Here is a 25,237-nt window from a genome sequence, read left to right as displayed (position 1 = left end):
CCCGGCAGAACGGTCAGCAGCGTAAACGTGCCTTGGAGTGCCTCCAGTCACCGGTAACCACCCCCCTCTCCGGAGGAGGGCTCCTGCGCCAGGCAGCGAAACCTCACAAGGGGGCCGAGCGGAGCTTCGGTCACGCTTTCGAGGAAGGGACCCCCGGGCCACCGTGCAGACAGGCAGCCCCAGCAATCACCCGGCGTTCGCCCATCTCTCCGACAGGACCGGGGCTCCCGGCAGCCGTAGGACGACAACAGAGCCTGGCAGGAAAGGCGGGAGCGGGACGGCACAAGGCTTCCCGCTCCCGCCGCCCAGCTCTGCGGAGCGCATCGGGCTGGAGGACAGCCCGCCCCGTGACGAGCGGAGCCGCCGTCCGTCACAGCGCGGCCCCACCGGGAACCCGCGGCCACCGGCGAGAGGCGGCGGCGGCGGCGCCGCCCCCAGCCCGCTCCGCGCCCCGCTGGGGTCTCCCTCCGCGGCCCTACCTACGGGCTGCCGCGGGCCCCCGCGCTGAGGGCACGAAGGCCTCCGGGCTCGGGGCCCCGCCCCTGTGCGTCATGGGCTGGCGGGGCGCCGATTGGCTGCGGCGGCCGCCTCGCTCCCTCCTCGCCCGGCGGTGGATGTCGCAGCCGCTTCTCACCGTTGTCGTTTGAAATTCGGCCCAAAATGGCGGCGGCGGCGGCCGGGAGTGGGGCTGAGGCGGCGGCGGCAGCGGCCAGGCTGGAGGGGGCGGAGGAAGAGGAGGAGACGGCGGCCGCGGCGGAGGATGAGGAGGACGGGGACGAAGACGGCAGCGGGGCTGGCAAGGCGGCGGGCGCGGCGGCGGCGGCAGCCGGCAGGGAGGCCGGGGGCGGTGGGGAGAGCGAGGAGGAGGAGGAGGACGTGTTCGAGGTGGAGAAGATCCTTGACGTGAAGACCGAGGGGGTGAGTGCGCGGCGCCGCCGCCTGTCAGCGCGGCGTCCCCGGCCGCTCTCCTGGGGCTGCGGCGGGTCCCCCCGGGCGGTGCGGCGGGTCCCTCAGGGAGGCTGCTGTACCGTGCGGTGGCGCGGCTGGCGGGCAGCCCGGCAGCCCCCTGACTGGGGCCGGAGGCCGCCCTGGGGTCGGGTTTCGCCCTGCTCCCCGAGGAGGTGCACGGGAGTCGGGAGGGATTGTAAACGGTGCGCTGGCAGCAGGGTGGGCCTGAGCGCGCTCGGTCGTCTCGTGGTCTTCCCTCGCTTTCAGTGCGCGCAGGCTGTGCAGGCAGAGACTGCTGTTCAGGCAGATTTTCCTGCGCGATTCCTTTATACTTGGGCGAGAACCACGCAAAAATAGTAGTTCCGTTATAATTGTATTTTAAAACACGGAATTGTATTTTAAAGCAAGGAAGCTTTTTGTATCTTACAGCTTTGACTAAAGAGGCTAAATCTGAAGTATCTTTACTGAGGTTTTTTTGTCTGCATTGTTAAACTACTCTTTGCTCTTATGGCTGAACTGCAGTAGTGTTTTGATGTAAAGTGTTTGCAGAAATGGGCAGGATTGAATATAATGGAGAACTCGGAGGTGGTTTCAAGGTATGCTTAGTGAGACTATGTTTACTGGCTTATAAAATGTGTGAAGACCTCTTAAAATAAGAGACTTCTAATTCAAATAACTAGCTGTAGTGATATTTGCTTTGTTTAGAAAGAAATATCATACCTTCTCTTCTTTCTTTGAAAGCAGCCTGGAGTGGTTGAAGTTATTCTAAAATTTCCTAAACCTCAAATACAAAAAATGATTAACACAGCTTTTTTTTTTTTTTTAATGATTTTGTGTCTGAAAATTGTTTGACTAATTTATGGTTTTTATTTTAGGCTTCAGTCAGGTACATGATAGTATAGAATTCTACCTGTTTAGTGCAAAACATCAGGGTTTTGAAACCCTTAGGTTGGGGAACCTTCAGATCAATAATTTCTTAGATATTTGTGATGCTATCGTGATTACGTTGTATTTTGGCTGAAATATCTTGATGGCTTAAGAATGTTACGCTTTTGAAGTAATATAGTATTGATAGCTTTGCCTCTATGAAGTGTTGGTCAAAATAATAAGTCCAGCTTGAAAACAAGAGGACTCCTTTTTTTTTTCTTTTTCCTTCCCCCTGCAGTGATGGAACCTAAAATCTGTATACTGGCAGGGGGGGAGTCATACCATTCCACACACTTCTAAAGAGTACCAGAATACATCAAGTACCGTCTCTTAAAAATGTCATTGGCATGTGCTGGTAAAAAGGTGTGTTACGCCCCTTCTTTCTGTCGTCCTCCTCCTCTAAGCAGCCCATTTTGCAGCAGGTTCTGAGCTGTATGCACTTGAGGTTTCCAGGCTGGGTCAGTGCAATTAGCTTTACTGTATGCATGTGCCTTACCCAGTATGTGTTGGTTGTAGCTTTGTACCATGGGCTCCAGTTGCATCAGGTCACCTTTCCGTTGCTCTTCAATGGGGGCCATGCTCCTGTGCTTCAGAAATACAGGGCAAGACAGATACTCACACCCAGTCCTAACTTCCAAAATGGCTGGAAAAAGCTGTGTGTTACATTCAGTGGAGTATATTTTATGTAGTCTGCTTTAGGCTAGTGGTTCCCAGCTTGCAGATTCCCAAGTCTGATACAAAGTCCAAGCAGATACACTGAGTCAGCCACTGTCCAGCACAGTATGAGGCCAGTCACTGTGGTCCTGTGTCACCGTTGCAGAAGCAGGAGAGCTGGAGAGCACTGCACAGAGAAGCTCTTTTCATTCACAGTCCTGATGTTGCTGGAGCTGGTAGTAGTGGTGGCAGGAGGGACAGCACTCCTGGGATGGGATTGGGCTGGGGAGTTAGACCTGCTGATAAATGAAACATTAATGTGTCCTGCTTAAGAAAACAAGCACTAAAAGTTTGGAAATGTTTCCTCTCAGTATATCTGGAAAGCCTTTCATACTGCACTACAATTATACTAAAACAACACGCTCCATTGCAAATGGTGAATTCCCCAGTGGAAATGGGTAACCTTAACTCTCTGCTCTTTAATGGCATGGTGATACCCCTTTCTGTAGGAGTTGGTTCTAGCCCATCACTAGTTCTCGTAGAAGCTACAGCAGTATAAAAATGCTTGTAAGTGTTCTATTATTTGTAAGTGATACAGAGGAAAGAGATAACAATGTTGAGTAAAATAACGTTGACAGGTGAGTGTAAGGCTGTGTATGTATCTTCAGTATGATGATCAGTCTCCTGTCTTCACTTCAGCTGCATTTTTGTATCACTCTCCATGTACTGGATGTAGAGTCATTCAACAGCCAAATAGTCTTACGTCTGCATTAGACTTTATGTTATCCATCTTTCTCAATTAATGAAAAAAGGACTTCTAACTCATTTTGTACCTGAGTTACAAGGGTGTAACAGTAGCTCTGGAGCGAACTGAAGTTCTGCATCTGAAATGGCATAACCCTGGACCACAGACAGGTGAGAGGCCAGCTGGCCAGGAAGCAGACTTTCAGGAAAGGAGCAGGGAGTCCCCACAGACAAGTAAGTTGAACATGAGTCAGCAGTTCTTGCCACAAAGAAGGCAAACAGCGTCCAAGAGTGTGGCGAACAGCATCCAAGAGTGTAGCCAGCAGATCGAGGGAGATGTTTCTTCCTCTCTTCTCAGCACTGCTGAGATGCATCTGGAGTACTGTGTCAAGTTCTGAGCTCCCCAGGACAGAAGAGACTTGGACATACTGGAGTGAAGGGTTATGACAACAGTTTAGGGAGCTGGAGCATAGCAGGCTGAGACAGCTGGGTTTGCTCTGCCATAAGAGAATAATCAGGGGTGATCACAGTGGTATCTATATTTACTTACTGGGAGGATGTGGAGAGGACAGAGTCAGATCCTTCTCAGAGGTGCACAGTGAAAGGATGAGAGAGGCAGTGGACACAAGCTGGAACACAGGGAAATCGGAGTAGATACGCTTGACTGGACAGATTTTGGAGCAGCCTGATCTAGTTGGTCCTGCTTTGAGCAGGGCATTTTATTTGTTAATTCTGAAGATCCCTTATAACCTAAATTACTCTGTGACTGTAATAAGAAAGATACTAGTCATTTATTTCATGAGTAACCCCATTCGAAGAAAGAAAGAGAGACTGGTGAACATGATTTTGAAAACTAATTCCTAAATCAAGAGTATATGGTTAAGCTAAGTTATAAGAGGAGAAGTATTACACTGATGTTATCTGAATATAGGCTATTTATTTATGTGTCTATGAAGCAAAATACAGAAGACTGTAAGTAGAATTGATTGCTAAAGTGTAACGGCATATATATACGCTTGGTCAAAGGTTAATGGTGCTCAGGCAAAAATGTAAACTTATGGATATAAATACATTTAATAGTAAATGTCAAATGGCAGTTCTTTTGATGCTTTACTTCTCCAGGCTTGGTTAGCAGTGTAGGATCTTTCAGAGCATTATCAATGTATTTTTGAAAGAAAGAGATACTATTATTTTGCCTCTCCAAAGGTGCCTTCCTTAGTACGTTTGCTAATACTTTTTGTTTAATTTTTTTTAAGAAAATAAATTCAGGAATGGCTGCATTGCCTCATATTCATTATTTTTATATGGACGATGGATTTTCTTAAGTTTGGTGCTAGCTTTTGCCATACATCTGTTTAAAGAGACTGCAGGTTCAATCAATAAAGGTAACCGCATTGATTTCATAGGACATGTCTCTGCTTTTCAGTTAAGCTTGGTGCAGGAGGCCCTGAGTTGCCACTTGTCTGGCTATATCAGCAGCATGCTGAGTCCAAGCTAATAAGCCTTGTCTCTCAGCGAGAAAAGGAGTCCATCTTGAGAAACATAAGGATTCAGACTACTTAATTTATTTAGGAGAAAGGCAAGAGATAATTTGGTGGAAAGCTTGCTTCTTTTCTTTTTTTTTTAATGGCAAAAAACTTTCTAATCTAGTGAAAAAACAAGATAGAGACTGAAAAGTGCAATTTCATCCTCTGGTGAAGTTAAATACTGTTGAAACGATTGGCCTAGGGCTTTCGTATGTAATCTTTTACCAAAATCTTTGTAACTAACTCCACTGAGATGCACACACTCAGATATTGTCTAGGTTTAACTTGATCTCATTGGTGGTTGGGGTTTTTTTTCCTAATTGTTGGTATTTCAGTTTATCAAAAGTGACATTGATTACAAATCTAACATAAGTCGTAAATTCTAATATAAAACTAGGTGAATGGTGTTAATGCATTATAAGTCTTAAGGTTTTATATCAACTTCTTCAGCAAAGAGAAGCAATTCAGGTTTGAAATTTTTATAGAATAAATATTAAAACTTTAAAAAAAATTAGTTTCATAACTGTCAGAAAATCCATTTCAGTGAAATGACTGGGAATTTGATTTGTACATTGTAGCTGTGGTTCTGAACAAATTTTAGATATTACAAATATTTTGGATGAAACCACTCCAACTAGTGGAACGTTTTACAGCCTACTTAGTTCAGTATGCAATGCAGATGGAAATAATTCTGGGAATTCTTATGTCAGCATTGGTTTGAACTCCGATTATATTCATTTGTATATACACAAAATGATATATCCGTTGAGATCCCCAAGAATTGAGTAGGTGATGCAATACTGTGCTGTATTGTATTAGATGTTGGGTTTTTGTCTTACAGGGTAAAATTCTCTACAAAGTACGGTGGAAAGGATATACCTCTGATGATGATACCTGGGAACCAGAGGTTCATTTGGAAGACTGCAAGGAAGTGCTGCTTGAATTCAGAAAAAAAATTGTGGACAATAAGCCTAAACCTGTTAAAAAAGACATACAGGTGTGTTTCACCTTCCAGTATCTTGCACTGAAGATGTATTCCCTATCTAGGCTCTGCTAATGGGGGGAGGGAGAGGGGAAGACCTTTACGATATGGAATTAAGAAGACTTAAAGAATCTCTTCGATCTAAAAGTGTTTTGTTTCACGTGAAACTGCATAGTATTGCTGCTCTCTGGTTAGAGATTTTTTTTGTTAATTGACAAGTTTACTTGTAGACTCTCAATCCATCTAAACTTTATTTCCGCTTTTAATGGGACTATACAAATGACGTATGGTAATTTTGGTTTGTTTCTGACAACATAAATGACCCCCTTTCCCTACCCACATGCATATATCGTCTTGTCAGTGAAGCTGGGCACTGCTCAATTCACCTTCCTGCTTTGTGTAGCAGATTGATGAATTTTTGCATGTTAACCATTACATTTGATAAGATTGGAATACAGAAAAATTAATTGCAAGAAGGAAGCATATGGCTTTTTCTTTTGTTTTTTAACTGCTCAGTTTGAAGATGAAGTGTAAGAATCTTCTTTGAAAACTGGTACCCTACTTCTGGGAAACCCATAGGTAAATTTTACAAAATGAGGTTAATTTTTTCTGATGTAAAATAGTTCAGATTTAGTTCTGTTCTGGAATCTGGTTGTTGGATGTCCGATTGGGTTACTTGACTTGTTTATGTGTTGATTCTCACCCAAGCAGTTAGTAATGTAATTTAAATAAGTGAGCTAGAATTGTATTTACAAATTTTACAGTTTGGCAATGAGGAATTATGTTTGCATTGATAAAAAGATTGAAGTGTTTAAAAATTTACTTTTCCAAGCACACCGCTACCATTTTTGTATAGTTTACACCAAAGTGATACAGTTTAATGGGGAAAGAAATCTTTTCTTTTTTTCCCTACCTTTTAGAAACTGTCTCTAAATGATGACGTATTTGAAGCAGAATCTGACAGTGACTGGCAAAGTGAAACAAAAGATGATGTTTCACCAAAGAAGAAAAAGAAGAAGTCAAAAGATGGAGAGGATAGAAGTCCAGACGATCTGAAGAAGAAAAAGTCTAAGTCTGCAAAACTCAAAGACAAACGCAGGACAGAATGTGAAAATTCCTCAGATACTTTGGTTTCAGATTCAAAACCAAAAAAAAGGACTTCAGAAACCAAGGAGGATTCAAAGGACCCAAAGAAGCAAAGGAAAGAAGATACTAAAGAAATCAAGAAAAAGAAGGGAGAAAATAAAGATTTTAAAATAAAATCTAAAGAAGATTCTAAAGAAAATAAAAAATCACGGAAGGAGAAGCATGGAGATGTTCAGTTTGACTCAGAATCAAGTACTCTAGATGATGTATTTTCTCAAGGAACTGATAATGAAAATTCAGACTTAAATTCTGAAAATAAAGACGAGAAGCAAAAGATAATAAGTGGAGAAGAGAGATTGGAACAAGAAATTGCTGAAAAATATTCCATTTCTGATAGGCATCTTGATGGATCAGCAAGTAATGAAGATGACAGTATTGATGTTAAGGTTAAAAGAAAGAAGAAAAAAATTGAGAAAGCTGAAGATTATAAAGAGGAAGGTAGAAAAGTGGAAACTCAGGATATCTATTTAGAGAAGAAAAGCATGCACAAAAAGCAAAAAGGTCAAGAAAAATTAAAAACGGTACCTGGAGAGTTGGAGAAAGTGTCAGCTGCTCCTTCACCAGTGCAGAAGGGTTTGAAATTGAGTGCTGATGAAAGAGGGCGCAAGTCCACTGATTCAACTGGGGAGGTAAGCAATGTTAAGGCATTGGGGTGGGAGCTGGGGATTAAATCAAACATCTTTGAGGTACAGATATCTCAAAAGGCTACTGTTTATGATGGCAAAGAGAAAAATTCAAATTAGAAAGTTAATGAGCTGGATGAAGCTAAAGACAGGCCCAGTGCACAATGTATAGGAGAGACTGAAAAATTTCTGGACTCTGAACACTATGAAGGAGGGAACACTTCAGGAGAGAAGGGTGTCTTTAAATATGAAAGTATGAATTTCTGCTGTTTGTTATGTGTACTTACTTAGAATGAAATCTACTGTTCCTCCAAAGCATGCTGTCATTTTTAGCTTCATTCCCCCCACCTTCAACAGTTGCCTCAGTTTGACTTTTTTCTACTTGTGTAGTAAGACATTCAGTCTTACTATCCATCCAACACTGCACAATGAAGTGCACTTTTGAGTTAAAACACGTACTTGATCTCTCTCAAAAGCCAGCCACTCCATTATATCTTACATGCATTGGCACCTACCTGAGAACTGGAATGCTGAAATCGCTTCTAAACCCAAGTCTCCCAGATAATTGTGCAGCTGGCTTGTCTTGTTAGAATTCCTGGGGTGCTTATAGAGAATGCTTAGTTTCATGACATGGTTTCATATTAATTACAAATGCTGTACCTGTTCTAAGAATTGAGCTAAGCAAATACTGGAATATTTATTTTTCCTTATTTAATACAGTAGTGTTTTAAGAAAAGCAGGGTGGTAAAGGTAAAAGAAAAAAAAATGGAAAAAAACCCACAATATTTCTGGAATGTTTCTGAGAATATAATTCCTTTCAGCTGTTCTAATACAGTTTACAGTTCATAAAACTTTGGCTGCTCAGAGAAACCCCTTTCTGATTTGTAACAGGATTGCAGCCAAAACACCTTGATACTTACTGGATTATATCCCAGTTCTTCTGAGGCCGTAATTCCGTGGCAGCGAGTCGTCTGTAGGTTCAGCTGTGGTCCTCTGCTTAAGATTGTTGTATGTATGGAGTAGGCCACCTTAAACATAAGGAAGTTGATTCTGGGGTAGAGAATTATGTGGCATAATCTCAGAGTAGAGCTACACAAAATAGCGTATTTGCAGGAGCTTAGTGGTGAAAGCTCTTGTAAACAAGGTTAAGCAATTACTATGAGGCATAGCCCAATTTCAAAAAGTTATTTCATTAATTGAAATGGTGTTGCTCTCTATTACTCAAGTATTTTCTCATAGTTCAAGGCTATAGCATTCATAAGAGAGAGACATCAGTGATGATAATCAGATAAATCTTTGGAATTCTGTTTTATTTGCCAGTAGTATAAAAATTCTGTCACCCCAAACATGAAAAAATCAACAGCAGGTGAAAGTTGGTTTGCCTGTGGCTCTCCAGCCAGCCCTCTCAGTAGGTTGTCTGTATGCCTTTTTCACAGTCATGCTCCATGGAAGGTCGTGCTCCAGGGTACCAAAGAAGCAAGGAAGGCATTCTGCTCTTTGCTTTTTTCAGTCTAGGAGGACATTAAACAATGTTTTCTGTAACTGGTTAGTTATTCTCCGGAGCAGCTGTGGACTTACTATATGGGTGGGTTTGGTGGAGAGTTCTGGAGGCTTTTTGGCTTCACTAAATTGTTGGCCCAAGCAAATTACTCCTTTCAGATAAAATCATTGCATATGTTTCAGCTACCTGTCTTTCCTTATGTAGCTTCGATTACAGAACACTGTCATGTCAATTTATAATACAGTGTGCTCTGTCGGGAGTCAGTTTGCATGCTTTCCATTCAATTTGCCTCCAAAAATAAATGTGCAGTGTATGTTGTGCATCTGATCAGTATTGGAAATATGGAATAGAATTCAGGATTACTGATTTTAACAGCCCCTCTGTGTAGCAAATATCTGGTAATCCCTTTATTAAGTTACGGGTCTCCTCCTAAATACTGGGCATCTGCTGGGATTAACAGAGCTCTGTGCTACTAGTTAATCATGTCAGTGATCAAAAGCTGAGGTTTTGTTGAGGGGAGGGAGGGGGTAAGAAAGACGATTAAATGTCTCGGCTCTGCTAGCACGTTATCATACACCAAATTCATCTATTTTAATTGAAGTTTTTCCTGTGCCAAGGAAATGGTAGCATTTAATGATAAATTCAGTCTGTAGTTCTTGTGGGAACTTCTTTTGGGGCAGTTTTTCAGAAAGCCAGTGCTATTCCGTGCACGAGGCTAGTGTTGGGGGCTGATACAAAGCCATGCCAAGGAGCCTTGTCCCACCTACTCTGCAGTTTGGAATTTACTGGCTGAATGGAGAGGAGGAGAAAGGCAACCTTTGGTGGAGGCAGTTGAATTCTATTTTGGCAAATTTGATTATATGTCTACAGCTACCATAAATTTCTGTGATACTGGATATTGCTACGTTCAGTCTTCTGTGTGGATATGGTGGGTTTGGATGGATTTTTCTGAGTGTCTGTTTTACAGAATGTTATGGCAACAGTCATTTGTGAATGTGTAAATTTGAAAACTTGGAACCTTCTGTATACAAATGTCAGGTTTTTCCAGTTAAGGTTCAAGTCAGTGCTATCATAACTGCTTTGAATATGGTGGTACAAAGGTATTAAATACTTTTAAATAATTACATTCTATTCAGGTTCAGTATTTGGAACAAATGAAAAGTTCATAATTTTGAATTTCCTTCAAAATGCTTGTTTTGGCATATCTGCACCTCATGACATAAAGCACCTTGTACGGCTGGGATGCAGTAAAAATCTGAATTGAGTTGGTTTATTTTGGAAATAACACTTCTGTTATGGAAGAAGCCTTCACAGGCTTAACTCCTGACTCACCTGTTTAATTATTTTCTTAGGAATGTCCACAACTGTGTTATATAAAAATTTCAGTAGTATTAATTTTAAATATATTTTATCGTTGGAGTGGTGAAAGGAGTTTATTTTCCTTTTTTTTCTCTACCACTTTAATTTGATCATTGTTCTCAATATCAGGAGAAAGAAGTAAAGAAAACTGAAACAAAAGAAAAATCTCAAAAAAAAGAGTCTGAAAAAGAAGAAAAGAGCAGAAAAGAACAAAAGAGCCTAAAAAGTAAGTGCTAACTGCTTAAAAGAGAGAAGGGAAAGACACTTCACGACATTCCTCTTATTTCTACAAGAGTGGATATTGTATAGTTTTGTAACACATACCAGAAACAAGAATTTCTGCTTTTATTTTAGGAAGCAAAAGTCTGCTGTTTAACGGCTTTGTTAATATATGCTTCATGAGAATGCTGTGCGTACTTTGATGTGTGAAGCATGGAAGTGTATAGAAATCTAACGTTTTTGTAGACAAGTCAAGATTTTGCCCTTTTTCATTTAATATTGTCAACTATGCTTCTGTGGCATGTAACAGTAATCTTTTTTTAGAGGAATTCATCCAACTATTGGCTATTTCCAGAAGTGTTCTGATGATACTATGAATACGCAATTTCTATGTTTAGAAAAACTAGTAGAGGTTTCCATCAGGCAAACTTCTTGCCTCTTGCTTTAGCCACAGTGATGAGTTATATTATACAACCCTTAAAATATCACTAGAACTGGATGATTTGGTACATGAAGAAAAATGTCTAGGTTGTATTTCTATTCTTAATAGTATAATGGAGTATTAATGTTACCACTCTTGATCTCACTAAAATTATGGATGATTTTATTCAGGATAAATTCTGTCACTACTCTGATGAGGATGAACTGAGGAAAACTAGGTAACTCCACCTTTGGTAATCATTAATGGATATAGGAGGAGCTATGATGCTTCAAACAGCTGTTGCTAGAGAAACATCTTTCACTGAAAGTAGCATAGATGCTTACAATGCTTAAGAAAAGTGGTAACAACACAATGATTAATTATTGTTCCGTATACAGCACATGTCCTTCATCTGTTCATCACAGATACTGAACCATATTTTCAAAGTAGTAATTTATGCATAATTCTAAACTACATTTCTTGAAAAGAAGATTGTACTGTGTTGAAAGCAGTCAGAACTCAGACTTGCCAGGGTAGCTGGAGGTGAACTAGCTCTCCCTGATTTTTGGCTTATGTTGTTAAGCTTGCTCCTACGCTTCAGCAATGATTAACTTATGGAAAGAGAACAGACTTTTTCTGAATGGACTCTGGTCACTCACTTAAACTTTGTTATGTAATAGTCTTTAGTGGCTCAAGTAGTCACTCTTGGTAACTGTCTTAATATTCTAGGCTTTAAGGACATCAAAAGTGCATTTGACTTGTTTAATGTAGCTTCAGAAGAAAAAAGTGAATATTCTGAGAATAACTGCAAAAGAGAAGAATCTTCGCTAGAATTTAAATTCATAGAAGAATTAAAAGACAGCAAGGTGTACAAGGAAAGAAGGAACATAAGAGATGAAACAAACACATGGACTTACATTGCTGCAGAAGGAGATCGAGAAGTAGTGGATGTGTGTCAAATGGAGAACTCTGGTGAGCAGTAGAAACAAATGCAGGGGAAAGTTGAGCACTGGCAGTTCATATTTTCTCCATTCCTGCTTGCATCTTTTAGTGCTTCAACTCTTGTCTCCCCAGGAGGCTGAAACGATGTTTTCTTTTGAAACTCACTGATAACTTTTCAGTGTGTTTCTGCTATTATAGTAATGGAGTGTTCACCATCTCTTATCACTTCAGCCTAATTTATTACAACAAATAAACAGTTTGTTTCAAGTAAAATAATTTTACATCTGTTTGTAACATAGCCTTCATTGTTTGGAACCATTCCACGCTGACTTCCAGAGTCTATTTGAATGAAAAGTATGTTAAGCTGCTGATCATTGAAGCAATGGCAAGCAATGAATGGTTTGGAAATTTATAAGTTACTTATTACTTATTTTACGTCTTTTCTTCCATAAAATCAAATACACGATAGATGGCAAGCAACAAGTCTTGAGTTTGGGTATGGACATGCAGTTAGAGTGGCTGACACTCGAAGACTTTCAGAAGCATCTTGATGGAGAAGATGAGAACCACGTGTCAACAGAACCAATATCGAGTAGTGAGTAGTTGCTGGGAGGAGGGGACATTTCTTAGCTGGTGTTTCAAAGTGAAATATCCTGTAACCTCATTTAATTTATTTTCTAGCTCTCCTGAGGGATGCTGTTAAAAGTGGAGATTATATGACAGTGAAGATGGCACTTTCTTCGAACGAGGAATATAATCTGGATCAAGAGGTAATTTTTCTGCAGTAGAAGTATTGGATGGGGGCGGGAGGGAAGAGTACAAGTTTGGATTGTTTGAAAAGTTTTCCCCTCTTGCTAGTAGCAGATTTCCGTCTCACCTTGGAAGAAAAGCACAAGGTGAGAAGGGAGTACAGAATTTGAGGCTTCAATTATTTGTTATCCATTTCTTCCAAAGAAAAAATGAAGTTTGATAGAAGTAGAGTTTGGCAGAAGCATCCCAGAAGCTGGATTTGCAGCAGATTTGCTCACTGGATTTAACTGAATATTACATTTAGAACTTTACATGGTATAAGGAATGATGATACCCATCGGGTCAAGTGGCTAAACTGTTAAACATCTATACGTGCCAAAAAACAAAACAAAACAAAAAATTTTTGAATGTTCTGTTTGGCAGACTGGGACCACTTCACTCCATGAATAATTAGTTTTTTGCCAGTTCTTCATCAGCTGTGTTCTTACTGGTTTTTCTTTCAAGGATCTATTTTCCTGTTAAATAGTACTATAGTTCTATTTTTTAGGATTAAAATCTCTGATATCAGTATTTTCACTGGTGATCTCGTGTAGTTGTATTATGTAGCATTTTAAGAACTATACATTATGCTAAGACTTCCATAGCGTAGTAGAGAAGCTGCTAAATGAACTACTGAGGCAAGCATGTGTTCTTTGAATTGTAGTATCTGGTGGAAAATGCAAGAATGAGTGAGGAGACTGGCCACTCACAGAAGTCTCTTCATACTTACACTCTGATAAAATCCAATGGCAGCATTGTGGTAGCAGCTGACTTGAGCCATTGTGTTTTTCCTCCAGTGGCTGCCGATTTCCTTTTCCACTGTCTTGCTGTCTTCCCCACCCTCAGATACCTTGCTGCCTTTCTTCCTGGCTTATTCTGGTTTTCCTCCTTGTTCTGGTCGTCAGCATGTTATGAGTTTTGCAGATGATAGAGCTCAGAGTGTGAGGCCTGGGACAAGAGAAGTGGGAGGTGATAGTTTGTCGGTATCTGGCAGCCATGTACGTGTGAGTTCTGCCAAGGAGGGGAATCTTTGTGAAACCTGTTGATGCACTTGCAATTTTTGTCTTGCAGCTTTGATTTATCTTAAATTGTGGTTGGTTTTTTTGTTTGTTTGTTTGGTTGGTTTGGGTTTTTTTAATGGCAATGATTCTTGTTGCAGGACTCAAGTGGAATGACCCTAGTAATGCTTGCTGCTGCTGGTGGGCATGATGACCTTCTCCGGGTCCTAATCAGGAAAGGAGCTAAAGTTAATGGTAGACAGAAAAATGGAACAACTGCATTGATACAGGCAGCTGAAAAGGTTGGCTTGGTTATTGTCGTATTTGTGGTTCTTGGCTCTTTTACTTATGTTTAAAAGTGGTACACAATTTTTTTCCCTTGGACGATGCCTAAAAAGTAGTTAGCAGGATATAGCAGGGTGACCTTAACTGCATAATTTCAGCAGCTGTGGTTACTGTAGTGTAAATAAATTCTGATCACAAACCCTACCCTGAGAAGAGAATATCGTAGGGCTACCTAGAGGAAAAGTGGAGGCAAAGGGTATCTCTGAATTTGTCTGTCAGGGGGGCTGAAGTTCTTGTGTTAGAATTGCTTGTTATGATCTCTGGCTACACAGGATCCAAACTTGGGAGACTTTGAGAGCAAATCTCTGATTTAGCAGGGTTTACTATTCGAGAGTTGGGAGATGGAGACAGTGGCGAACTCTTCTCAAACTAAGACCAACTAGACTAGTAAGTTAGAGGATGTTTCATGGATGCACTCTTTTGTTCAAGTTTGTTCATGTGTTTCCCCGTGTACAGTAGATACAAGGCCAAAAGGGAGCTTGATTCCAGTTTGGTGATTCATGCAAATATACCATTTTCTTCCTGTGGCATTCACTATTGTAGGATTTAGAAAAAGTAAGAATTGTAAATACTCATGGCTATCTATTTGCTTGAGTCTGAATTGCTCTTTATTAGCCATGGGAGAGAACGATGTTAATTGTGTCATGCCTCATGCTTTGGATTTTACTGATGGATTTTAAATAAATGTCACTTTATATTCTGAAGCAAAACTACAATATTTTCTACTTACTTGTCTTGTGGTTTGGGGTTTTTTTTTCAGAATTTTCTAACAACAGTAGCTATTCTTCTGGAAGCTGGGGCATATGTGAACATGCAGCAGAGCAGTGGTGAAACTGCTTTAATGAAGGTAAATTCAACATTTGTCCTGACACGGTTTAATAGTAAATACTTTTGGCAAATTAATAAAACATAAAAGCGTATTTGTAGAGTTGATTTAGGAAACGTACTATATTTTAAATACAAATACTACTTTTAGTTATTCTAGGCAGTTTTTTAATCCTTTTTTTTTAATGTACTGTTATATCTAAACAATAAATGGAGATGCCATTAGCATACAGTCCTAAATGTGGCCTATCATCCTCTTCCATTGTTTGGCTCAAAGAAATGCAGATGTGGTCTTAAAACTCAGATAATCTGGTTGTTAGCAGGAAGAGAAAAATTCCAGAAAGGAGAATCTTTCACTTGAGTGTTGCTGTGATTGACTTTTGTCATTTCATTGCAGACCAGAAACAAAATAATGGGTTCGCAGTCTTTTTCCCACTGCCTGTTCTGCACCTTTACTCCCTCCCATCACAAAGGAAACTTTTAATTTTTTTTTATTTTGTTGTAATGGAAAATTGTAAGACCCTTGAAACAGTCTGTGCTCCTCTTAATACTTCTTTTTGTTTATATCAAACAAAGTTTCGTGTGCTTTTGTCAAGTCTTCGGTTGACATGCCCTGAAATTCTTGCTGTAAGTAACATTGAGCAGCCTTGGACACTTAGGCAGTTGATAACAGTGACTGTCTAACATAGCTGAATAACAATTCGGGGCAAATTTGGTTAATTTACTGCACACCTGAAGTACCATTTGAACTGAGATTCCTAGAAACAGGCACTTGGAAGTGTTACTTAGTCTTTCCAAACACTTCTGCAGAAACCCATTTATTCAGGTAAACAATTGCAAGAAGGTTTACAGTTACTGAACTCCAGCATGTTTTCACAAACTTTTGGGGTTTATTTTATCTTTTTTTTTTTTTCTCCTAATTAAGTCCATTTGGTAACCCTGAGTGTTGCTGCTTCTGTGAGATCAGGTTCATAGTGTTGCCTGGGTAAAGATAAATTATTTATGCAGCGTGATCCTGAGTTTTGAGTTGTGTTAGCATTCACAGAGCAAATACCTAAACTTGTTTTCTGAATTGTAACTGATTTTGGATTTTAATTAATTTCTGCAGTTCTGCTTACTCCAGCGTTATGCTCTGTTCTAAGGAGGGATTTGTCATTGTTGTCCATCCTTCCATCTTCTCACTTTCTGCACAGGCTTGTAAAAGAGGGAATTCTGATATAGTGCGGCTTATGATTGAAAGTGGAGCAGACTGTAACATTTTGTCAAAGCATCAGAACAGTGCGCTGCATTTTGCTAAACAATGTAATAACGTACTGGTGTATGAGCAGCTGAAGAGTCATTTGGAAACGTGAGTAAACTGTACTCTGAAGTTTGTTCTGGTAAAGTTTGCAATGCTGGGCATATCGTAATTTTGGTTTAAGTCAAGGGGAAGAGGAGGAGATGTCAGGAAAGAAAACAGATCTTGTTTGGGCAGAAAGCTAACTAAAAAATTGTGTGAAATGAAAATGATGTGAGCTAACAGAATTAGCAGACACTTGCTTAAACACTGAGTAAAAAAATGGGAAGGAGGAAAAGGGAATTACTAGAAGTGAGAGATTCCTTAAACAAGAAATACAGCAATCGGGGAAAACTAAAAAGTGTGTAAGCACTGGACAGTTGAATGTAAACTCTTGTTAGGGCATGCCAAATAAAATACCTTGCTAAAAAGCATTAAAAAATTAGAAACAAACAAAAGAACACCAAACAAAAAAACACCATGAAAAGCCAGTGCGGATAGTTAGGGTGTTGTTGGACCCTTAAATGTCAGCTGTGAGCTGAGTGCCAGGGGTAAAGCTTTCATGCCAGTAATAATGGAAATAAAAATCTTCATCACGCAACTGAATGACTGAAGAGTAGTGCAGTGTATGTGGTATGTGAAGCGTTCATGTCATATGGCCATTTAAAATATACTGAGCTGATGAATATGGCTGCTAAATGGAGACAAAATAAACATAAAGAGAAGGAGCAAGCTGTTTAAATATCAGTTTGGCAGAATACTGATAGTTAATGTATTAGGGTAGAAAATCGTCATCTCTGAACTTGGAGAAGACTCAAGGATGGTCTCAGAGTTTCTGCAGCAGGTGAGATTTTGCCATGAATGCATAGTTAGTGCTGGAAGAACACTGTCGCAGTGCAGTGCAAGATCATTTTATTGGTTTATGATTATTTTATCCCAATGATTTATCCATATAATATAAGACAGTCTGTTAAGTAGTTTGTAGTCAAAGCTCATTCTCTTCTATTTTAGTATTTAGAAAGCCCCAGCTGTTTTCTGTCTCTGATCTCTTGTGTTTCCCATCAGCTAACATCCTAAATCTATCTTGACAGAAACTGCCTTGTAATGGTCACCAATATGTGCTGTAGTACTACCAATATTCTTATTCTATTTTAAGTAGTTATTAGTGCTCTTTCCTTTAGAATGTTATTCTAGATTTAGAATACTAAATTTAAGCATACTAAGTGTAAAAAGTAAGATCTATAAGCAAACACTCCCATATGATCGTTGCAGTGGTGGTGACAATGGAGGTTAGGGAGCCCTTCTGTAAGGCAGAGAAATCTGTGGAATGTTTGCAAAGTGAAATGTCAGGTAAAAAAACGTTTTAGTGCAAACCAGTAAAATACAACTAAATACATTTCCAGGGCAAGGTTGTATTTGCCTATGAATTCTAAAGGAACTCAGTTATGAAATTACAGAATCACAGCAATACAGAATGGTTGAGGTTGGAAGGGACATCTGGAGGTCATCTTGTCCAACCCCCCTGCTGAAGCAGGGCCACCTAGAGCTGGTTGCCCAGGACCATGTCCAGTTTTTTTTAATATCGCCAAGGATGGAGACCTCATAACCTCTCTGGGCGACCTGTGCCAGTGCTCTGTCACCCTCACAATAAAAAAGTGTTTCCTGATGTTCAGAGGGAACCTCCCGTTTTTCAGTTTGTGCCCATAGTCCCTTGTCCAGTCACTGGGCACCACTGAGAAGAGCCTGCTCCATCCTCTTTACACCCTCTTCAGGTATTTATTTACACCCACTTCAGGTATTTATTGATATCTACACATTGATAAGACCCCCCGAGCCTTCTCTTCTCCAGGCTGAACAGTCCCAGCTCTCTCAGCCTTTCCTCATAGGAGAGATGCTCCAGTCCCTTCATCATCTTCATGGCCTCCAGTATGTCCATGTCTCTCTTGTAGTGAGGAGCCTGGAACTGGACATAGTACTCCAGGTCCCCTCCCTTGACCTACTGCCAATACTTTGCCTAATGCAGCTGAGGATACCATCGGCCACCTTTGCAGCAAGGGCACATTGTTGGCTCCTGTTCAGCCTGGTGTCTGCCAAGCTGCTTTCTAGCTGGGTGACTTCCAGCATGTCCTGGTGCCTGGGGTTGTTCCTCTCCAGGTGCAGGACTTTGCACTTCTCTTTGTTGAACTTCATGAGATTCCTGTTGGCCCATTTCTCCAGCCTGTCGAGGTTCCTCTTGGATGGCAGTGCAATCGTCTGGTGTATCAGCCACTCCTCCCAGTCTGGTGTCATCTGCAAACTTGCATAGGGTACACTCTGTCCCATCATCCAGACTATTAATGAAGATGTTAAACAGGACCAGACCCAGTATTGACGCTTGGGGGTACACCAGTAGTGACTGGCTTCCAACTAGACCTTGTGCTACTGATTTTTGGTGAACTAATGTGTTTTGAGCCAGCTCCATACTGGGAGGAAAGTATTGTGATGCCAGTATTTTTAATGCACTGTAAAGCTTGTCTGAGGTATTGTAGATCACTGCATCTGACTTCTGTCCTGAGCAGATAGAAGCTATATGGAATGTTTTCTTCTCACAGCAGGCTAAATGGAAAAAAAGTGCTAAACGCATAAAAGCTAATAATAATTTTTCAAACATAGAGAACTTGTTAAAGTGAGCAGGGGCAGTTGAAGTGCATAAATGGAGTATGCTGATTCTTCCCCAGGGAAGGACATCATGACATGTGAGTTAAGGTTTTGAAGGCAACAGCAAGCATGCAGATAAAAGTGATCTGGTGCCTGCCGTTTGGTGTATTGAAACTTTGTCACTCATTCACTATTTGATGCCTTTTCCAGTTTGTTTCCTGTTTAAAATCTGCCACCTTCAGTTTTGGCTAATCTGAATAATGAGTCTTGGAAGATGTTTAATGTGTAATTTTGCCAGTGAAATGGCAGTTGAAATTAAATATTGATAAATGCAAAGTGATGTCTCGGGGGTATCACTGTGGTAATGTGAATTATACAGGGAGTAACACAGCTCTTGCCAATTGAGGAAGCTTCTGGACTTATTACCTGAAAACACCAGTTCAGTGCTTCTTATCAGTCAAAAAGGAAGATAATATAGTAGTAGTGGAGCTGAAAAAAAATGTAAATCCATGGTGTTCGAATGCCTTAAATAGCATGTGCCATTCCAGTTACGTTGTTTCAAAAACAGAGGAAGCAAAAAGTAGTAAAGAGGATCAGAGTCATGGAGTAGCTTCTGTGAGGATAGACTGAGGGAGGTCATACACATCACCTTGGGACAGATTAAAAGGTCAAAATTTAAAATAAAATCAGTAAACAACAAAAAATAACCCAAAGCCATAAGGCAGGTTCTCCAGGCCACCCTGTTAAATGATTTAGTGATAGGTTTGAAATGGAGGAATATTTTTGCACAGAAAAACTGAATTACGGATCTCATTGTGGCAGAATGCTGTGGTCACAAATGCATGGGATTTTGGAAGGGGTTAAGTAGATCTAAGGAGAGGTGCGATTTGGCTACAGTCTCTAGTTTTGGATGCCTCTAAATCGGATTGCTGGAAACTAGGACAGTGTGCCAAAAAAAGACAACTATTTAATTTCCCATATTTAATATGGCTTTGTCTAGCATCTGGAAATTAGGCTAGATGGGCTTCCAGGCTTGCTTTGGTATGGCGATTTTTGTGTTTTTTTTCCGATCAAACACCTGTTTTAGATTCTGCAGATGGTAATCTCAGCTAGCATGGAGGGGAAGTGTGCTCTGAATAACAGCTCAAAAAGCTAGAAAGCTGAGAGTCAGGACCTTTGCCTTCCAAAAGTGTTTAAAACCCATTTGTGTCAAAACAGCTTTCTGAAGAGGATTACTTGGTAACCAGCTTGTAAAGGTGCCAAACACTGTTGGTTAATGTGGTCTCTCTTTTGAAGGCTAGGCTACTCACTTAAATTAACACCCCCAACCCAAAAACCAAACCAACCCCCCCCAATTTGGCTATTTAATGATAGTGTTGCTACTTTTTCACTGCATTTTTGTAGAGTTAATTGGGAACTGCATTTTTCCAATAGTATTGCCAGTAAAATTATACAGCGAGTGACTTATTTATTTTTACATTGTACTTGCATTCAGGTTGATAAATCAGCCACGCTGGGGAAGTGCTTGTCTGTTTCTGTTTAGCCACTAGGTACACATTGATGTTTAGGGGACATCTTGCTACATAAAGAGCCTTCAAAATATGTGGCTAGTTGGAATTTTTTTTAATCTGCTGCAGTGCATTTGTCTCAGCTTTTTATTTTTGTGGACCCGATAGATGAATTTCACAAACAGATCACTGATAAAATGTTTTATTAACAAAGTATTGGGACTTGGGGTTCATCTATGCATAAATGCTAGTGATGAAGGCATTCACTCCTCAACATCGGGAATCCAAAAAGGTAATCTGGAATCCTTTTTTGCGTCAGCTCTCATTAAGTCTGTCTGGTAAAGTAATTTTACTATGTGAAGTACAGGCCTCACTTGTTTCGTCTTTTAGGCTCTCAAGAGTAGCAGAAGATACCATCAGGGATTATTTTGAAGCCCGTCTTGCTTTGCTGGAGCCAGTCTTTCCAATTGCGTGTCATCGTCTCTGTGAAGGGCCAGACTTTTCTACAGATTTTAACTATAAACCCCCACAAAATGTGCCAGAAGGTAGGGGGTTTGTTGTTGTGGTGGGCTTGTTGTTTGGTTTTTTAAAAAAAAAAAAAAAAAAAAAAAACAACAAACGAAACTCCCTTGTAAGTATGTCTTAAAGTATCTGCTATGCGAAATTATTTTTGTATGACATTATATTGCAGTACATTACATTAAGGATGCTCTGATTATGGAGTATAGGGAGAGGAGCAATGTTTTGATGCATTGTGGGTGGGGTTTGTGTGTATCTTTTTATTTTTTTAAGAGTTGTTTTTATTGCCACATACACAGCTTCTTTCTTCCGTTCTTGGGTTACAGTAGCTTTGTGAGGGTTACTTTAGCTAAATGACAGGTTTTATAGGAAAGGATTGGTTTACCTTAGAATTAATAATCTTGAAAAAGCTTAATCTAAGAGCATACTTAAAAAATCTCGTAGTGGATCATCTTGTTTTGTAGACAGTACCTAATGCACTGGAGTCTTGGAGCATAGTCACAGCACTATCATGATGCAAATGCAGTCTAGAAATGCTGTAAAAAAAAAAAAAAAAAAAAAAAAAAAAAGAAGCCAGCATATTTAACTCTGTTTTGTCCACAGACCCTTTGAAAAAAATGGGAATCAAATTCCCAAGATACTCAGGAATGTTTCTTCATCCTTTCAGGAATCCAGATACTAATCTCTGATGCTTGGCTTAGCTGAGTCATTTTTTTTCACCTTCCGAGTATATCAGGGAAATCTCTACTGATACTGATTTTTTGCAAAATAAGACATTAATGTGACTGAAATACTACTTAAGCTAAGATTGAAAGTGTTTGTGTCTGCCTGGTTTTCTGGTTGTTGTAATATAAGTCTTCCAGTTCTTGATTATGGGTATCCTTTATAGAGTTAAGAAACCTTATATAAGTTTTTGTATTAAAATGAGGCATTTGTGAGTATAGAAGACTGTCACTTATTGAATTTCAGTGCAGTTCATAAAGACCTGTAATGGACTGGGCTCGGTTGTCCTTACCAAGAGAACAGACAACCCAAACCACATTAAATTCATAACTCTCTTTAGGTAAACCTAAAACCACAGAGGTGAACTGTACCAAGGATTGCTGTAGCCATTTTGCTTTCCTTTCTAATAGCCACATAAAACTATTTCTGCTGCCAAAAGACCTTAACTTAGTGGCCACGTCAGTTGTGTTCTGTGCTGGGATCCACTGGCTTGGGAGATTGGATTTCTGCATGTTGCTTTGATACTCCATCAGTGTTTAATATATACTACATAATGTTTATATTTTTATATATATATATATCTGTACCTGTCTTCAAACGTTCAGTATATGCAGTTATTCTAAATAACGGATCTCATTTCAAATTCATGTGACTGAATTGCCTTCCCTTTCAGGATCTGGAATTCTTCTCTTTGTTTTCCATGCAAATTTCTTTGGTAAAGAAGTCATTGCTCGGCTCTGTGGACCATGTAGCGTACAAGCTGTGGTTTTAAATGACAAATTCCAGCTCCCTGTATTTTTGGTAAATCTTTTCATATAACTGATTGACTGTAAAACTGCTTTATAAAGTCTTTATGGAGCAACCTGGGAAGTCTTAGTGCCTTAATTTCGATTTTGAGTATTGTGATGAAGCATTATTTTATCATGATAGGGGTTTTTTTAAATGAAACTTAATTCTTCTTTGTATATGGAGAGAACTACAAACCTTGCATATACTAGACTCCATAAAAATGTATGCCTTAAAAGGCAGGGACATAGTGCTGGACAACCTGCTGCTAGGTGGCCCTGCTTGAGCACCAGATGGTGCCTGGTTGGACCAGATGAGCTCCAGAGGTCCCTTCCAACCTCAGCCCTTCTGTGATTCTGTGACTTCAGAACTGAGGGTTTGAGCAGGCAGGTCAGAATTCTGAATTTAAAGCTGTTTTACTTCTCAAATTCACCTAGCCTCTCAAATTTTTGACCCAAGTAAGTTCTTAAATATAACTGCTTTGCCTTGTTGTAACAACCTACCTCCTATTTCTAATGATTAATTTCTATTTTTTGATTATTTTTTTTTTAAATCTATTAAATGCATCACTGTGCATGCTTTTTCAAGTCCTCTTGTTTTCTCTGTGGTTGCACCAAAGGTTCTTTGTAGTATAGACAATTTTCTTTCAAAAAATGCATAGTTAAAATGTCATGTTCTGCTAGTCCACTCCTATAGCACTTCCGGCCATATCCTGCCATTAACTTTGTCTATTTTCTTTTTCCTTTTAGGACAGTCACTTTATTTATTCCTTCAGCCCTACTGCAGGCCTTAACAAGCTTTTTATACGGTTGGCAGAAGCTCCTACTGCCAAGGTACAAAATGCTCTCAAAATTAAATGCGTATGTTAATTTGTTGTACAAGAACTCCTCCATAGTCTAAATGCTTTTAGTTGTACAGTGCGAATGTAAAACTAAGGACTTTCCACTGTCTCCTCATCCCAGTTCCCATCAGTTACAGTTCCATCCTGTGACGTTGCCAGAACTTAGGAACATTGCCAAGGGTGTTAGTTCTGTCATAATTAAATATTTTTCTGCTGCAGTCAGAATAATTCATGCACCAGGATTAAGTAATGTTACAGCTAAACATTTTCCCCATCTATATTGTGAGTTTAATGACTAACATGTACATGGAGTGTCAGTTATTTTTTGCATACAGATGTTTTTGCTTGTGTGTTTACGAGAACATGGAAGTATTTACTAGGATATGCAGTCTGCTTTTAAATAGTCTGTGTAGTCTGTTGTATTTTCCAGGTGGTTTGGGCAGTAGTCCCACTACATGTTGCAAGATGAATAACAGATCCTGTTCTGGTAGCATTTATTTTATCCTTGGAAGATGCACCAGTAAATTTTCTAGATCTTCGGATTTAAAACTTAGACTCTTAAATGTTTTATTGTACTTTTTTTGTTTTCTTTCTTTTTTTAAAGGGAAAAAAATTGAACTTGTATTCGGATGGAAGTATATGCGTATGTCTGGTTCAGATTTGGGGCTAACTTGTTTAAACACCACCTAATGCAGTAGGATTCTACTTGAGTCCTTTTACAAGCTATTCATGCTTCGGTAGGGCTGCTATCAACGGATTTTATTAAACACAGATTGTAAATTCCTTTTTTTTTTCTTTCTCAGTCACTAGCAATTGTATGCCTTTTCTCATGCTTTTCTTATATTACAAGTGTTTAACACAGCAGTTACATGTGAACATTCTTTATATGAAACCTTTGTTTGCTTTTACAGGTAAAGCTGCTAATAGGCGCGTACCGAGTGCAGTTGCAGTGACCTCACAGCTGCAAGCATGTTGAGTGGACTGACGCTTTTTTGGATATACTTCTGATTTCCTTTGTTTAGAGACTGACAAAGCAGTTTGGAACTTTTTGGCACCACACTCTTAAGACTAAGTTCCCATCTCGCTGTCGCTCGTTGGCAGTCACATAGGAAAGTGTGTGTTGGAGAGCAGTTGAATACGCTGCACTGGTGGGACCAGGGTTGTCAGCTTTTTTTACTTTGTACAGATGTAGATGTAAGTATTTGTGCCAATACATATAATTCTGTTTTTCTTTAACTTGTGGAGTCCAGACTGCATATTTCAGCTTTTCCACAATGTGGAACGGTGCATATAAGAACTATTTAAGGTAACCACGTGAAATGTCTTTTTTAATAGAAAGATCTTTTCCATTTGTAAACTAAAATTTTTTACTTACTCTAACTGTAACATTTCTATGTAAAATGCAGAACTGTCATATTCTTGGAGCTGTGGGCAGAAATTACACTTTGAAGTCACTGCATTAGATTTAGCTTTGAACTGCTGAGGGCTGTGTTCTGGTTTGAAACTTTGCCTGCTACGGCCTCCCGATGAGGAAGCTGTTATGCTTAGAGTGATTCCCTTTGAACAAACACAGTTAGGTCTGCAGGTATGAACAAAGATATCCGAACAGGCTCAATTCATAGAGGATCACAGTCAGATTCCTAGTTACATCGGTGTTTTAAAACTACTTTTGTATCAGAGAAGCAACTGATAGCTTTACAGACATGTTAACTTTTTAGTTCTTAGTCAAGTGACATATGGGAAAACAAATACCAGCTGAGAACAGCAAACCAAGAAACTTGGAACTACCTTAAATGTGCAGGCAGTACTTTTTGTAGACCAGGAGATACATAGAGGATTTCAGATGTTCTCAGGCTGACAGATGATAACACATATTGTCCTTTAATTCAGAAATTCAGTTCCTCAGTGCAAAGAGCTGCTTTTTTTTTTTCTTTTTAATTTAAATGACCTGTTTTATCAGATGACAGCAGTTCTGTAATGGTCCTGTGCTATAAAATA

At 39.8% G+C, this 25,237-nt stretch overlaps 1 protein-coding gene across 1 annotated transcript; it reads left to right on the top strand.

Moving 5' to 3' along the window:
- Positions 1 to 541: 541 nt before the first annotated feature.
- MPHOSPH8 (M-phase phosphoprotein 8) lies at positions 542 to 25,237 on the top strand. The gene is made up of 14 exons (XM_072850560.1): positions 542 to 918; positions 5,641 to 5,796; positions 6,702 to 7,556; positions 10,540 to 10,636; positions 11,780 to 12,022; positions 12,462 to 12,587; positions 12,674 to 12,762; positions 13,941 to 14,081; positions 14,885 to 14,971; positions 16,143 to 16,297; positions 20,761 to 20,915; positions 22,286 to 22,413; positions 23,148 to 23,231; positions 24,151 to 25,237. Exons 1-14 carry the CDS (start codon positions 661 to 663, stop codon positions 24,190 to 24,192), a joined length of 2,616 nt encoding a protein of 871 aa, XP_072706661.1. The 5' UTR covers positions 542 to 660; the 3' UTR covers positions 24,193 to 25,237.

Source organism: Ciconia boyciana, chromosome 1 (assembly GCF_034638445.1).
Source record: "Ciconia boyciana chromosome 1, ASM3463844v1, whole genome shotgun sequence".
NCBI lineage: Eukaryota > Metazoa > Chordata > Aves > Ciconiiformes > Ciconiidae > Ciconia > Ciconia boyciana.
Note: the sequence above shows the minus strand (reverse complement) of the source record. Positions and strands in the feature narration are given on the sequence as shown.